Source organism: Oculina patagonica, chromosome 2, assembly GCF_052425735.1.
Source record: "Oculina patagonica isolate OP01 chromosome 2, crgOcupat, whole genome shotgun sequence".
Taxonomy (NCBI): Eukaryota; Metazoa; Cnidaria; class Anthozoa; order Scleractinia; family Oculinidae; genus Oculina; species Oculina patagonica.
This window is the reverse complement of record NC_135759.1, coordinates 43,125,014-43,142,388: the sequence shown is the minus strand read 5'-3', so window position 1 is coordinate 43,142,388 and position 17,375 is coordinate 43,125,014. Positions and strand designations below refer to the sequence as shown.

The following is a 17,375-nucleotide window of genomic DNA, read 5'->3' as shown; positions in this document are numbered from 1 at the left end:
GCGCATTGTCCAAAAATCAAAGTAGCCAGGCCTGGTGTAGGAACGCGCCAGTCTGGGGCGAGAGTTCTTCTGGGCTTCTCTTCCACTTCTTCCCGTAATGGACACTTCCGTTCACGATTTCATGTAAACTTGTCTGCAGCTTTCTTCGTTATGGGAGAGAAAGAATACGAGACAACCTACAAAATTCTTATTCTTGGGGATAGCGGTGTTGGAAAAACCTGCCTGATCTTTAGATTCATAGAGGATGTATTTTCTGACTCGTATATTTCGACAATTGGTAAGCTGTTTTTGCAAGTCTTCTTAGATTTTTTTTTTCCGCATCGAACTCCATCACACACATTTTCAAGATATAGTGCTGCCAGGATTTACGGGCTTCCTTTGCCGTTGTTCAGCTCAAATTAACTTAAAACTCGCTAGAATTCTGAACAATCTTGTTCAATCTTGATTACAAGATATCGATGGTGTAAATTAACATCTAAAGTGAATATACACATCATCTGAATTAATGTACAAACTGACATGACAAAACTTGTATATTGATCGTAAATTTCTAAGTAAGCTTATGTAACATATCGATCGGCTCGTTGTGTTTTATTGGAATATAAAAAAACGAGAATTAGGCAAATTAAGTTTGGTAAGAATAAGAGTATAAGCTTTTTTTGGTTACAGTTTTCTGTAGCCACTAATGTAGGTGATTGGCGCGCCTAGGGTGATCGATCAGTTAGTTGTACAGGTTGATTGTCGCACTCTAAAATATTTCGGCCCTCAGCTGCAATGCTAGAACTATATCTTGCACAATATCAATATATCCATTTTTAGTTCTCTTAATTTACCAACAAGGAATATTGTTCAACTTTGTTTTCTTGTTTGTTAATGTTTGTTTCACAACAGTTTCACATTCCGCTGGAAAAAATTCCAGACGTCATCAACTTTTCACAGCTCTAGCCTAATCCACTATATATAAGCTTATACTACATAAAACTGGAGATTTAATAGCCCCTTATATTTTTTTCGTTCAACATTTGGTAGAATAAGGAATTAATGTCTAATATATAATGCACCTATTAATGTTAAGCCGCTGGGGGGGGGGGGGGGGGGGAGGCCGGGATTTGGCGGGGGATTTGACAGCAATTGTTTGCCCGTGGTGGGGACTTTTGACCGTTTTAATGGACTTTCTTACAACATTTTATTGAAGTTAAGTGACTCTTTTGAACATCCACACATGCCCTGGGGTTGGGCATTTGATCAGAAAGTCTCAGCTAAGTTCAAATGCCCGGCCTATGCCCGGCCTCCCCCCCCCCCCAGCAGCTTAACATTGATACGTGCATAACTTAAACACAGCTAAAGATTAAATACTGTTCAGTATTAAATTTGCCTGCATGTGGGTATATTACTGAGAAAATAACATATTACATGTATTTGTGTAAGGACCAGAAAAATAAGCTCAATGTATAAGTTGTATATTGATTTCTTCTTGTTAAAGGTATTGACTGTAGGAGTCGTGTTGTAGACCTAGATGGAACAAAAGTGAGGCTCCAAATCTGGTAAGTTGTTCAGCATTCAAATTCTCCTAACTGTATGTATAAAGCACTGGTTGGGAGAATTGGTTGTCTATCAATTTATGTATTTAGGAGAAATGCGTTAATGTTACTTAAGATACTTTCACTTCTAGGTCTGAAAAGAAAAAGACTTAAAAAAATTCACAATTTATTCGTGATAAGCTCAATAATATTATGCCCTGCTAATTAACATATTATTTACCTTCAGGCAAATTAGTGGATCATATACAACAATCAAATAATTTTCCTCTGAAATATAAGTCCATGCATTCTCTGACTCAAACAAAACCTACCAGTATTTCTAAAACGTTCCACAATTCCACCAGTGTTTTTGTATTTCTTTCGAAAATAAGACCTACATGTAACTAATATTATATACATTGCTTTTGTGTAAAGACTGCAGGTGATAAGCTTAATTGCTATTGACACTGATCTGAGCTCAACCATCTGCCTACTTTAATTAATTTGTTTTTATTTCTAGGTTATAAGCATGTTAAAAATGCTCTGTTATTATTAATCAGTCTGGGTCTTCTGATGGTTCTGATCTCAGAATTTATTTGAAATCATACCCTGATACATACATGTAGAATAACAAATTCTATTCTTAAAGTTTATGTCACTATGGCAATTTGATTGCAGTCATAATTTATATTGTGGCAGGAGGGGGAGGGGAGGGACGGGAGAGGGACAGGAAGTCTGAAGTACCTGTTTCTCATACAGTTTACAGGTGTACCTTTGCCTCCCAGCTCCTGCCCCTTTTTATGGCTCCAGCCTCTTTCAGATTTTTTTCTTGCACAATATGTAAATATTCAAATTTGCTGTAAATGATTTTCCTATTTCTCCCAGTTGCTACCAACTTGGGAATCTTACTCTTATAACTATCTCATAATTTATCTAACTTTCCTCCCAAGTCGACTTCTCATCCCCTTTTCTCCCGCCTTTCCATCCCCTACCTCACCCCCCCCCCCCTGCCATGTCATTACAGCAATACACAGGCAAGCAGGCAAGCGTGGCAGAGTGGTTTGGGGCACTGGTGTTGTAATCCGGAGGTCCCCGGTTCAAGACCTGTCCTTGCCACTAGCTGGATTTGTTTCTCACTTGTCCCGAGTTCAAATCCTCGACCATGCTTTGTATATAGCTAACTGGTCTGCCTCCTGCCAGTTGGGATTGTTAGCCTTGTTATGTTCATTTAAAACATTTGTTTTCTCTGTTTCAGTGGCATGCCTGTAAACTAGCTATCTCGTAGAGATATGAAGCTAAGTGCATGACCACTCACGGCTATAAAAACATTTTTTTTTTAATACACTGTATGTGCTGTCTTGATTAAGTTTTGTACCAAAAGGACTGGGGGATAGTGGTTCTGATAATTATTATTTTTAGCCATACCCAAGTGCATTTGTTTGTTTTTTGCCTTGTTATTTAAAAAAAGGGTCATGTTTTTCTTTTTTTTAATTTATTATTAATAATATCAAATGCCAGTTTCTTGTTTATAATTTTGTAAAGTGCTATTGGATAGCAATAGTTAGAGCACTACATAAATAAATTATCATCATCATCATCATCATTACATGCTCTCTGACATGGATCTTTAATATCTAGGGACACTGCTGGTCAAGAAAGGTTCAGAACTCTTACCAGTGCATATTATAGAGGAGCAATGGTAGGGACCATTACATATGTATTAAGTTTGGGGCTGGAACAGTAATAATTTATATTATAATTATATACACTGTAATTTTTATTTATTAAACAACAAAGGTAGTCAGAGGGCTAACCATAATTTTTATAGGGGGAGGGAGGGAGGCAATGGTTGTTAGTGGAAGTTTTAGTGTAACTTAAATTAACTCAGTGTTCTTGTTTTGTTAATTTTAGGGCATAGTTCTAGTTTATGATATCACCACTGAGGACTCATTTAAACACATAGCACAGTGGTTACAGAATATTCAGGATGTAAGTACATGTGTAACATAACCCTTCTTTAAGATTTTGTTGCTTGCATCTTGTGACAGCTAATGCTTATAGAACAAAATCTGTTAATCCTAATTGCTTATCAGTACTGCCCTGATGTCAATGTAGCTGTGTACTTGTTGTGAGATGCTGTAGTCCATTACATAGTGCCTCAGACTTTGGCCAGCATTTTTTTGTGGCAACTCTTATCTGGCTCAATAGATATGATGTGAGAATAAATGACTGCATCCCCATGCATGTGGAGGTTGGGTTTTTGGGTGAATCCAGAGCCTTCACTGGGAGCCCAACCAGCTGGCCCCTAGATTAAGTATGGCCGCTCCCATGGCTGGAATCCCTGCGACCCAACCATGAACCCCTGTGGCAAAACAGTCTCAGTCCCAAAGAACAGCCAACTGAAGGATGCACAGCTGAGATATACCGGTACCCCTTCTTTTAAGAATGGAATGTCTGTTTTGGTATATTCCCAGCTAAGACCAAAATGGTTTAATTTGGCAGGCCAGAAATTAACTTTTATCACATTTTTATTTGACCATTAATTTCAATCACATGCATGAACAGCCAGCTGCATGAACTTCCATTTCAGAATGAAAACCACACTAAAATATCAAGCCTTTGATTTTAAGAATTAAACAGAAACTTGACCCATTCGCTCCTAGAGGGCTTAAAGGATGATGATGTCATCCTTTAAGCCCTCTAGGATGATGATGTCAGAGGTGTAGCAAAGGCACTTGTAAATTATGAGTGGTTTAGGGCATCTTAGGGGTAAATGTGTTAGAGCTATAGCACACTCAGACTTCAACAGACCTCACAGATGTTTTCTTTGCAGAATGCTTCCCCAGATGTTTGTAAAGTTCTGGTGGGCAACAAACTGGATGCTGAAGATGAGAGAATCATAGACAGTTCAAGAGGAAAATCAGTAAGATTGTACTTCAGGGTTCTAGTATATCAAAGTTTAGTTTACAACTTGTAACTGGTGTTAAAACACAATCAGGTTAAATTTGTTGATTTGATACTTTATAAGGCCAAAGAAGCAGAGTTAATATACATGTACTACAGTAGTACATGTATATTAACTCTGCCTCCTTGGCCTTATAAAGTGGAGTCTAGAGCACTAACCATTATGCCACTGCACCTACCATTTTCTTGACTAAAACCATAATTTTAAAAATAGTAGTACTCTTTTTAAAATTATGGTTGTTTTAGTCAAGTCAATGGTAGGTGCAGTGTCGACCGCGGTCAAACGACAGAAATATGCACAAAAAAGAAAAGTACTGCAAAGAAGTTTATCACTGTCAAGTCGTACATACCGGTTCCTAGGGTTGCTAGTTTGGAGCTTACTTTCTACGGGGCAATTGCGGACTTGTCGGCGCCATTTGTCAACACTTTGGTTTGGATGCGGAACATTTAAAAGAAAACTTGTTTACCTGAGGATATGGGATTATGCTTACACTCAGCAACTATTTTTATCTTCCTCTCATACTACACTTCATTTGAACAAAAACGCCGAAATGGTAAGAAAAGCTGCCTGAGACGGACCGCGGTGAAGGTGCAGTGCCATAATGGTTAGCGCTCTGGACTCCAGATCAAGTTGTCTGGGTTTGAGCCCTGGCCAGGGTCACTGTTTTGTGTTCTTGGGCAAGATACCTAACTCTCTCAGTGCCTCTCTCCACCCAGGTGTATAAATGGGTACCTGCGAATTAAATGCTGGGGGTAACCCTGTAAATGGGCTAGCATCCCATCCAGCAGGGGGAAGTAGAAATACTCCTGGTGATGGGCCTGATGGCTCACTATAGGCCTGAACGCAGACCTTGCCTGACCTCACATAACACAGTATAATTTTTGAGCTGTTGATACCATTAATTTTAACCTCAAAGCCTGATTATAGTTTAAGCTGATTTCCGGTCCGTACTGCGCAGACTCGGGGTTTGTTTTCGTTTTTGTTTTGAATTCGTTGAAACGTTACACTTCGGTGATAGCATACATAAAGTTTTTTAGTCCGCCATTACGGTTCCTTTTGTTCAAGAATTCCCGATGAGCTGAAACGTCGGTTTGAAATAGCATCAAGGTTCTTCTACTCGTTATTATTTGTTCTGCAAGGATATCTGGCGTTAATAATGAAGAAAAAGGTAAGTTTGTCACGGAATTTTTAGTTTTGCTTGTAAACATTCCTTCGTGTGAGGTTCACATAAACATTGCAGCCGAGATTGCGCAGTACGGACTGGAATTCATCTTTAATGGCATTAAAACTGACTGGTCAGATCTGAGTGATTTTGGTCATTTAAAGTCTAGGTATAGTTCTTTGCCAATGTTGCTTGCCTGTGACACCAGCCCTTCACATTGCTTGTCTACAACACTAGATATTTTCATAACTGGCATGTCTGTGAATAATGCTTTCATTTTAGAAATTCTCTTTTTTTTCTCTTTTAGATAACTGAAACTACTGAATTAGAATTTTTTGAAACCAGTGCACGAACCGGAGAAGGTGTGACAGAGGTGGGAAAATAGAATTAATAACGATTATTTAAGCCTGGTTTTCACTAGCAATGCAAGCACAAGCACAAGCACATTTGTGCTAAGTGAAAACGACATCGACATAAGCATGAGCACAAGCATAAGAACACAACATTTACTAGCTACAAGGCTCAGATGCGAGGGGAATCTGGAGCGAGTGTCTTAATTGGGCAGACACGGGCATATGCGGTGTTTTGTTTTCACTTGAACGCAAGCAAAAGCGCAAGCACAAGAAAAATTTTGATCCTTGTGCTTGTGCTTTTGCTTGCATCAAGGCCATTTTCACAATGAAATAAGAGCTGTTATGCTTGCGTCTGTGTTTGCGTCACTAGTGAAAACCAGGCTTTAGCAGTTTTTCTCTATCCTTACTTGTAACATTCTCGGCTAGACCTGCAAAAGTCTAAGGAGCTGCAATATGTCACAATACATTGTTCAGTAAGCCAAGAAACATCCTCGGAGACAAAGGGGCTGTTAGTCGCAGCAAAACGAAATCATAGTCCGGTTTATTTCGTTTCGCCCCGTGTTACTGCCCCTGGGTCTCCGAGGATGGCCAAGAAATGACCTTCAAATAGACAGAAAACCTCAAAATAATAGAATGTGGCATTCCTTGAGACTGTCATGTGAGTGTGTGTATGTGTGTGTGGGGGGAGACCCCACTGGTAGCAGCTGTTAGTAGTAGTAGTAGTAGTAGTAGAAGTCCTCTGTTCTGAGGTCTAACGTGAATGGCTTGCTACCCTTCAAGAGAACAATCTGAGAACGAACAACAACTGTTACGCTAGAGGACCATGCAGTAGAGTAACAAGCTTACGAGAGCTGCTACGCTAGCACTACTGGTTTAAACTGGCAGTGAAATTATATCAGGGAATCTTAAACTCACAGTCGCCCGTAAAATCATCGGCCAGGTAATTCTTAAAGACTTCTATTAATTCTGTTTTATTGTTGGTTGACGTGTAGTTTGAAAAAATATTATCAATGTTAATTTCAGGCTTTTATGGCTGTTGCAAGGCAGATCAAAGAATTCAGGGAAAGAAAGGTCAGTTTATTGCAATACTATTATGAGGCTAGAAAAACGCTTGTAAATCAGTACACTCAGAACTTTGCCGTGTTTCGTTTGTCTGGCATGTAAAATTTCCATAAAAAATTTGAGAAACATAAATTATAAGTGAATTATTAGTAAGTCTAAGTACTATTGTCATCAAAAGTTTATTACAAACGGAACTCCGAATTTATTCTTAAAATGATAATTAAAAATAACACTGTTTAATAGTTGTGAACATACAGCCTAAATTTCAGACTTTTACCGAAAACGCTTGCTGATTTTATTTGTACAGACATTAAACTGAACGTCAGGTATCGGCTCGGGTAATCGGGATTCACTTCCATGTACTCATACTGTAGGAACTCTAACTTCTGTTTGTCGTGAAATTATGCACCGAGTTACATGAAAATTAAACCAATTTTTTCAATGAGTTTTTTGAATTGGAATTTTCTTGTTGTGTAGCGAAACGAGTGCAACTGTAACAAAACGATCGATTTATTGATTGATTGATCGCAATTGTAGCGAAACGAGCATAAACCACTCGCGTACAGTGTATTCAAACTTCCCGAAAGTTGCAGCCCCTTACATTAGGGCGACTTATTCTCAAAATGTAAATGAAACAGGGTCTGTTTTATTTTTAATCTTGTGGTAAAATCATCTCAGTTTTGTTCTCACCAATTCATTTCCAGAGTGCAAGGTTTGCTTACCAAGATGGCCTAAATCCTGTACTTGTCTCGGAGGAGCAACATGAGAATTCTCAGTCCGGTGCTTGTTGTAGTTCGTAAATGACAAAGGTTTCCTTGGTCAACGAAATATTGCCCTATTAGAGGAAATCAATGCTCCGTGAAATTGGCGAGTTTCAAAAATTCATCATTTCATGAAGCATTAGTTTTAGCTCGGCATAGACTGTGTTGTAATCTTTAAATATATCTTTTAGAGATTTAAATTTGAAGTTCCTCCTCGTTCGCAAAAGCACGATTTATGAGTCATGGGAGAGGCGCCTTATCATCAGTCTCAGATGGTGCGGCATCGATTTTACATGAGCGAATTAAATGTATTAATTAAATAATTGAATAAATGTATAATATAAAATCATGCAATTACATAACATAGGACTATGAACCGTTTGTAAATTTTTTACGCTTCGTACCAGTTGAGGTGACATATTGGACATATATAGGTAGCTGCGTTATTTGCTACTCTCACTTCTTATAGTTAGTCATTCTGCAACAGTTTCGGACTTAAAACTCACGCAAGAACTACGCACGTTGATTTGTAAATGTACCTTATTATCTGTATAGGAAATTAACGCTCCATGAAATTAACGCGAATTGTAACAATTTTTGTCGGCGTAAAAACATTAATTTCCGCGACCTTTATTTACGTTAATATTACCCCAAATACGGGCGGGGTCCAAAAAAAAAAAAAAAATTTAATCAAAAATACCACTCCCCCCCCGCCCCCAAATTTTTTAAAAATTAATTTTTAATTTTTAAAAAAAAAATATTTTCTTTCCTAAATACCACCCAAAAACCAAAATTAACCTTAACCAAAAACCACCACCCCATTAACCCTCAAATACTGGATTCCGTCCAGGCATAGTTTACGGTTATGTTGTTTACGATATTTCCAGTTCATGCCTGTTTTCAGGAGGGCAGTTTGACATCTGACACATCAACTTCTTATGATTTGGCAAAAACATTCAATGTTAAAATAAAATTTGTTCTTTTTGTTGCCACAAACTGCGCTTTCTTGTATTAATCGCGTTAATTTCCTTCGTTTTAAACATTTACCTCCTATTTCGCGTTAATTTCCTTTATTCAGGAGTAAGTTTCTTTCCAATTCGCGTTAATTTAAGTAGCGTTAATTTCAAATACCTTAATTAACACGAGCGTTAATTTCCTATAATAAGGTAAAATTGGTTTTCAAGCATGAAAAACTAACGTAAAAAATGTTAACTGGTCTTAACTGTGAATTGCTAAAAATTTTCTTGCACCTTACCGTCCTTACGTCGCGACAAAATAGTGAGACAAGATGCCAGAAAAAAATGCATCGTGTAACAGCACTTTAAGCATAACCTATAGACTAAGGGTAGTAACAGCCTGTTCCAGGTGTTCGGATAGTTAGGGAAGCAGCGTAAAAAAACGACGGCGAGTGAAAAAAAAATTAAACTAACCGAACGCCTAGAACAGGCTAGGACAGTAATGGTACCCAGTCCCCTCAATCTTTCATCGCCTCTTGCTCTCTCGTAACGGAAAACGACTGCTTTGCAGGCTTGAAAAATGGCGGAAGTTTTTGATACTGGCTGAGTGCCCCAGGGGGGGTACTCCGGCTTGTAAATGACGGGGATGATCGAAGGATTTTTTTGGGTTTGAAATTTTCGATTCTGGGATTTTTTTGGGTAAGAAGATTTGGCAAGTATTTTTTGGGGTGACTTGATTCAAATAGGGGATCTTTTTGGGTATTAAAAACAAACTAAAGTGATTTGGCACGGCCTTGGCGTATTTATGGTTTGATGAATAAACAAACACGAGCGTTATTGCCCCTCCTGGCAATTTCGGGGTAATTTGACAAGGGATTTTTTGGGGGGTTATTTTTGGTCTAGGGATTTTTTTGGGTAATGTCGGAAGAGTTAGGGATTTTTTTGGGTCCTGAGTTTTGCCTTCATTCGATCATCCCCGTCATTTACAAACCGGAGTACCCCCCCTGGGCTGAGTGCAAACCGCCGGTGACACTTATGCGCACAACGAAAATTTGAGTGAATATTGAAATTTGGATATCAGTTTTTTAAAAATTCTCACATAGCAATTTTATCTTTTGTAGTAGATTTTGTAGCAAAAGAGGTTGTTACAACCAGTTTTATATTTCGTGTTTAGCGTTTTTAATTATTTTAAGTAGCTCTAATAATTGGATGTTACATCTGTAATATTTAATGAATGAATTGGGGAGTTTGTATGTAAGCAAGGTGGTTGGTTGAAGTCTTAGCAAGGTTTTCAAATCACCTGCTTGTTAGCTGACGGTTTTTTCAGTAACATTCAGTAGCTTGCCGCGCGCGCGAGCAAGCGGCGAAGCCGCGAGGGGCCTAGTGCTTTCTTCTTCCTAGGTCCATTGCGGCTTCGCCTCGTTTTCACGGCTTTGCCGCTTGCTCGCGTGCGTTAACCCCAACAAAACCGCCAGCTACGCAGGCTAGGTAATTTCTTAATTGGATAAGCGTTAGGCCTAATTTATACGTCGTATTTTACTCGTGTCGCCGCAGAAATTTGGCTAATGTAAGTATTACTTCAGTCTTGCTTGATTTGACGTTGCAATACACCATAAAAACAATGTTCTACTTTGCTTTTTTTTAGCATTGCACTGATTTAAAGTGATTTCCACGAGTTCTGTGGGCTTGAATGACATTCGACACGACTGAAATACGACGTATTACTGTTGCCAAGTTAAAACATCGCACTTATGGTATCCCGGCACAAAATACCTAATTATCTGTCATTGTGTTGTTGATGTCTGTTTCCCAATGAAAAAGGTTTTGTTTCTATTCACTGGTCGGGAATTCATCTGTGCAGTTTCCAAAAAAGCCGAAAAACGAAAGATATTAATAAAATGTAACGATTACTCAGGGAATCAGTGTAACTCAATTCAAAATAATTATTAAGGGCTTTTTTACAGTTCGCGCGTGGGAAGTGGTTAAGGGGTAATACTGTTTGAGTAGCGGGGAACCCGCAATAGCGTGCTCTAACGAAAGATTGAGTTTAAACGCTTATGTCTTTCGACTGTGGTTAAATATTAAATGTTTGCAGTTGTATTTTCAATGATGTATGTTTTTTATAGTAATCTTCTTAGAAGAGAGACTTCGCCTTGTGGGAAATGCGTTCGTGGCGCAATAGAAAATTTAGAAATTCTAACTTGGGCAGAAGCCTCCTCGCTGCATAAAATGAAATAAATCAATTATTCATTCTTCAGCATCAATGTCACTTCTATTACTTTGTTTCGCCCGACCTAACTGCCTCTGGAACTTCGAGGATGAGATTTTCCATAATTATTGTCGATTTAAGGTGATTCTATCGAAAAAGAAATTAATCAAATTTTTCTGAAACTTTTCAGAGTTGTTGATTTGGCAAATGTATCAATATAAGAAGAGGGGTGGTACAACCATCTAGCTTGGTGAGAAATTTTTGGTGTTGACTTTAAAATTCGGCATTCAGCAAGAATTTAAATCGTAAATATCTTGCATGTCATGAGAGAAAATGGTTTGAAAACCTCAAATTAAACAATAAACAAGTTACACTGTAATCCTTAAGCGGCCTTTAAACGACAAACTCAAGTTGGCAAACTTAAGTTGGTGTATGTGAACGACACAACAGCAGTTGGCAAACTAGTTGGTAAACTGTTGGCCACAAATAGAATTTGTCTTTTTTCTCGCTAACTTTTTCACCAACTGTTTCGTGTTGGCAAACTCGTATTTGACGTGTGAACGATTGGCAAACGAGTGTTGCTAACTTTCAACCAATCAAAATACGCGCTCTATATTCATGTGATTTGCGTGACACTTCACAAAATGGCGGACGACCGACAAGACGAGCGTGAAGCCATGATCCATGCGCAAAAATATTTAAGGTCGCGATATCTTCTGTGCGAAGCTCGTAGACGAGCGTATTGGACATTTTTCTTACGCATTCTTCTCAACACCAATCTTTTCAGCAAAGTATTGTATTGCTTGGTGGTGTTCCAAAGACAGTTCTCATTCCTTGAAAGCTTAGTAATCTAAACTCTTGACTGCCAATCGTCCGGAGATCTAGTGTTTTCATCTTTACTGTAAAGAGGGGTTTGGATGAGGCGGGTAAGAAGAGTTCGAGTTGTCTTAATACCCGTCCACGTGTTTTCTTCTTCAAAAGAACAGAGTCCCCTTGACGCTTCGCCGCTTTGCTTTAGATACTCCCAATAGAGTTTACCGCGATTGTAGTGAGAGTTCTGGAACTCCATTATCTTCTTGATGTAGCTTGACCGAGGAACATTAGGTTTTGCTTGTGCGCTCAATGCTTTCAGATATTTAGTTCTGATATTGCTTCCAAGTACAGGTGCATCGTCTATTCTTTTTCTAATTTCTTTAGCAAAAAACCACGCATTTCTAGCTCCATTCGGTCTTGCTCGTACTTTTATTAACAGCAATATTAAATTAAAAAATTAATGGTTCTGGAATAAATAATGTAAATTCTTAATACATCAAGGAGGCCGGCATATTCACGAATGGAGCACAATGCTTACCATTATGATGCAGGCTCAAGCAATCACTACAATGGTTAAAGGTTCTGGCAACAAGACCGTCATTTCCCTGAATATGGGCTTGTACCAGCCTGCCAAGAAGCTTAAAATGGCACGGAACGACCTCTATATTATCATTCTTTGCCGGTTCTGGTGAGCTACACGTGGCCATGGCGCAGCTTAGAAAACTTATTAGTTCTTTTATTGAGAACAGTGGTATAGATCTGTACGGCCCCACAATGGTGAAGCAAATCCTTGATGGCAATCACGTGAAGAGGTAATGAAGCTCGTTTGATCACCTTGCAAGCCCTATTTATCATATACCAGAGAGCACTTTAATCTTAACAAGATCTTCAGATGGTTAAGCAAATCAAGGAATGGGCAAGGCAGCTGGGAGGTGCTTGTGACACAGGCCTCTGAGGAAGGAATAGCAAGATTCTAGAATTCCAGGTTTTTTCCGATGTTACATGCCAACGACAATGGCAATGATGCAGTTCATTATAGCGGTCCAAACAGGGGACTGGCAGCTGCATCCTATATCGCTGCAGTTGTTCACAAAGTACTTCTTTGCTCATGACCGTCTTTATTGCACCAGAATGATTCCACTTTACCTAGCTGAATCGCAGATTCGGCAAGAGTCAGAGCTAGTCAGACCCTGAGATGTATACAGAGTTCCTCGAAGGTAATTGGGTTGTTAACAAGAACCCGCATGTGCCATTCTGTGCTTGGGCTTTAATGCCCTACAGCAAATAAGTCCCTCAATGAAAGTCTCAGGAAGGCTAGTTTACCATGAATCCAAACGCCCACGCCAAACCCGGGACGCCAAATCCTTCTAGCCGAAGACGCTAAAGAAATGGCATGGACATCTTTGGCAAAGGATGCCACCCATCATCATACCTTGTCAGCTTCTGTTATTTCTCGCGAAGAGAGAAAACAGAACAGTTGGTAACGACAATGGAGAAATTCATGAATCCCTTCATCAAGCAGAGCAACGATCTCGTCAACCTTGTGAAAAAAGGTTGAAATGTCGAGCAAAGTAAAAATTCATCTTCTGAAACGGAGTGAGATTGGCCACAAACTGACATTCATAAAAAATAAAATCCATGCAGCCAGAAAAAAATCAATCTTTGGTCACCCATGAAGGGAAAGCTCCAGTCATGGAAAACCATGGGGAAGAACATCAAGGTTTCTATTTTCAGCCAAATAGTGGAGTTACACCAGCAACTGAGAAGACCGAAACACGATGGCACGCATGATGGTAATATGCAAAAGCCGACTTGAGATCGATTTCCAAGAAGCTGAGGGAACATAAGAATTTACAGTGGTTTTGAGGTCTATGTTTGTTACAGACGAAAAAATGCTGCACCGCCCAGCCAAGAGTACATCGAGGTCCATTCTAGAGAAGCAATCAACCAACACAGATTACAAATGTAGTGCAGGTCAAGATGCTGCTAGTCAGGGGAAAGAATGAGTCTGTCATCGAAGCAATGGCTGAAGTGCAATCCCCAGACAAGCCTGAGTGCAAAGGAAGCTGCTCACACCTCGCAGATCACTGTACATTCCGCATTGTATGGAGACAGTAATGCGATCCGCCTCCCCTTTTTGATCGATATGACCTCCCATCATCCCTGAGGTAGGTCGCAGGAAAGGACTGCGGGAAAATGAAATTGATTATGCCAAAGATTCTGGTGTTCCTGTTTTTATTGCGCATGCTTAAGTTCTAAATGGATGCAAAAATCTCCTAGAACGGAAGGGAATCGAGCACGCCTAATCTTTTCCACAGGAAAGAAGAAGGAAGGGTTAAACCATGTGTGCCTGATGCTTTCGACAAGTCTCTTTCCTCAGTATTCTCACTATATCTCTGTGTTTTGAATCAAAGGTCTTGGGTGCGTGTGCAACGACGCTTGGACAACTTTATAATGGTCGTTCCCATGTTGTTTTGCAACGGGAAAATAAATGTACAAGAACTTAGGACTCGTCTTCGGTGTAAAAAAAACTGTGAAACTCACCCTTGACGTAAAATACAAACAACGACCAAGACAACAAAGAACCTCGAAGCAATATAGAGCAGGAAAGCAATACTTCCAAGACAGAAGAAATTCACAGGTTCTTACACCGAGGCAAACCCGAACTTATAACACGTGCACGTGCTGAGCCAAACAACAGGCATCACTTGCGTAGGCGCGTTTGCTCACGTCCCGGATGATGGATTAGCACGCGTAGAGGCTCCTCAGCAGGGAATAGAGCGAAAAAAAATCGAAATATCGAGTGCGTTCTCGCAGGGAATCTTCTACGAGATCTTCCAACCCAGACCGCTCTCGGCTAGATCCGGCCGCCCTTTTTGTGACTACTGCGCATGCGCCAGTAGTCACTATTGCTGTCATGTCCGTCCCGAAAGTAAGTAAGTAACAATAGAGTATACTTCGGAGCCAATCAGCACAAAGAATACAGATACGTGAGTCTCTTCGGTAACACTTCGTAACAACGATGATCTACCGATGGTCTACGATGACAAACGAACATCTTTGTAGTGATCGATTACATGTTCGATTGCGAGGTCTGTGTTTTATATTTTACAACATTCACCTCTCACAACTTTCGTATTTTGTTTCGAACCGAACAGATGAAAGGGTTCGTGAATATTTTTCAGCTTTTAGGTTGATATAGATGTATACGACAAATTTCTCGGCTTCGCTTCGCTCTCAGCTTTTGAACGGATTGTTCGATCGCGAGTTAAGTGTTTTTATATTTTACAACATCACACAGCGTTCACATTTGCCTCCAACCGATCAGATAAAAGGTTTGGTGAGTACTTTTATGCCTTTAGCTCGACCAGTTATTAGTGTGCGACGAATATGTTGTATTTTAAACTGATTTGACCACGCGTGATAAACAACACGTGCGCTTGCCGATACTCCAACTCCATAATTGTAAAGTACATTAGCCTCGTGTGAAGAAATTGAACCCCTCTTTAGGAGAATTTAGCCACTGCGGATGAATATTTCGCGCTCTAGTTTTAGGGAAATACATGATCCTCTCTCCCACTATGGTAATAATATAATATTGTGTCCGTTTACGTAGCAAACAAATCTGAGCAAGTGCCTGCTATTGACCTCTACTGTCGAATTAAATCTTCTAGCGATCGAGAAACTATCGATGTGAAAGCTGTGGTGAATCATTACAAAAATTCCTTTTTAAAAAGTAATTACTCCAGAACTGTGATTTGTTAGATGTATCAAAACATAATGATCGTAAACCGTGGTAGTTCGATCAAATAAGCGATAAACTACAGTGTTGACCATTCAAGGTCTTCAAGCCCTCGCAGCCTAAAGTTCAAGTCACGCAATCGCTTTAATACAAGTATTTTTACATATAACTCCACAGTACGCTTTTATTTGAGTTTTTAGTCTAACTGTCCGCTTTTTAATTGTAATTCTAATTGTAATATTTTACTAATATTGCAACCTTTATTTACTAAATTCAGCAATAATTATTTCTTTATTCCAAAACATTTAAGTAAAGTATTTACAGGTAAGCTTAATTAAAAAACTTCCAGGCATAGAAGATGAATGAAAGTTTCCGGTTTCAAACACAGTTTTTCTCCTGTGTATACAATGAAAAAAAGTTCTTTGATTGCCAATTACAAGAAAATGAACAAACAAATAACCTGCAGAGCAGTGTGCCTCTCACCAAGAAAGTGTGAAGTTTTTACCGATTACAGTAATAAGAAAAACCCATTTGTATATAAGTTAAAAAGTTCAACGCGGACAACTTTTCGAACACCAATAATATCTTGATGGGTACAGTTGTAGATACTACGATATGTAGCTGAACACTATCCACTTGACTTCTCAAGATCAGAAAATGAGAAATTCAAACCTATCGTGCTTCTATTAAAGGCAAACCAAAAGCAAATATGAATTGTTCTGCAATGCTTTGAATAATTATGTTCTGTTCTTGTTACCTATAACGATGTAGCAACTTCTGTTAAATAGATCTCACTAAGTTGTTGTATCATTCTTGTTTGATATTAAAGTTTTTTAAATTAATTGAAACTGTTTTTGATTATCCAATAATTTTTGGGTTGTATTTTGGAGCCGATTTCTGGTTACTTCTGTGGGAGGCGCAGTGGCCCAATGGTTAGTGTGCTGAACTAATGATCAATTGCAAGCAGTCGGGGTTCGAGCTCTGGTGCGGCGTTTTGTTCTTGGGCAGGAAACATAACTCTTATGGTGTCTCACTTCACCTAGGTGTTTAATGAAATGGGAACTGGCAAATTAACTGCTAGGGGGTAACCCTGCAATAGACTTGCATTCCATCCAGGGGGGAATAGAAACACTTCTAGTAAAATGCTAAGGAAACCGGGATAAGCTTCAGCCTGATGGGCTACTTAGCTCATACGTAGACTCTTCCTATTATCTTCTTGATTACCACTGATTTATACACCATATATAACATGCTCTGACCGACAGTTTGACAATAAATATAGCCCCATATATATGCCAACTCTACTTTCGTAATTTTCATCGATCATCTTAGCAGTAGTCACACGCGCCTGTAGGCGCCTATTTTTTTATTTTCCAGTAGGGAACCTGGCTAGCGATGGTCTGGTGAATTAGTATTTAATTCCCACCGAAGCCCTTAGTCGACCTTTACTCTCAATCACCCCAGAAATAGTTAGAATATGGGAACGAAGCAACTCCGGAGGTGAAAGAAAGCACGAGCTCCAAAACGACAGGTACGAAGGTCATCGCTGTGGGGAGGTGAACTGGTTGCTAAAGCTTCAGTCCTCCAGCAATTCGCGAAAAGACAGAATACACGTTAACTGGGAAGCTATATACCTGTACATAGTCAGCAGCATGGCTTGCCATTGCCAAAGTAACTGGGCCCGTGGAATGGGAAATTAGGATGTTTGTTTGCGCGGGCCCAGGTGAGAATAATGGCAACAACCAGGGCAGAAGAAGCCTGCTCCCGCCCTGGAGAAAACTGTCTGCACATGCGCCGCGAAAATCTTCACGTGATATAATTTCTGCAGACGT

At 39.4% G+C, this 17,375-nt stretch overlaps 1 protein-coding gene and 1 long non-coding RNA gene across 2 annotated transcripts in view; both read left to right on the top strand.

Moving 5' to 3' along the window:
- The window catches only part of LOC144644847 (uncharacterized), a 66,059-nt gene extending 55,023 nt beyond the window's left edge, over positions 1–11,036 (top strand). The window contains exon 2 of the long non-coding RNA XR_013569203.1: positions 9,162–11,036. This is a non-coding gene — a long non-coding RNA (uncharacterized LOC144644847). The remainder of the gene's footprint in view (positions 1–9,161) is intronic.
- LOC144644813 (ras-related protein Rab-8A-like) lies at positions 61–8,172 on the top strand. The gene is made up of 8 exons (XM_078504365.1): positions 61–277; positions 1,484–1,544; positions 3,159–3,219; positions 3,432–3,509; positions 4,354–4,443; positions 5,955–6,020; positions 7,024–7,071; positions 7,767–8,172. The coding sequence occupies exons 1-8, from the start codon at positions 151–153 to the stop codon at positions 7,860–7,862; spliced, it is 627 nt and encodes a 208-aa protein (XP_078360491.1). The 5' UTR covers positions 61–150; the 3' UTR covers positions 7,863–8,172.
- Positions 11,037–17,375: the final 6,339 nt, after the last annotated feature.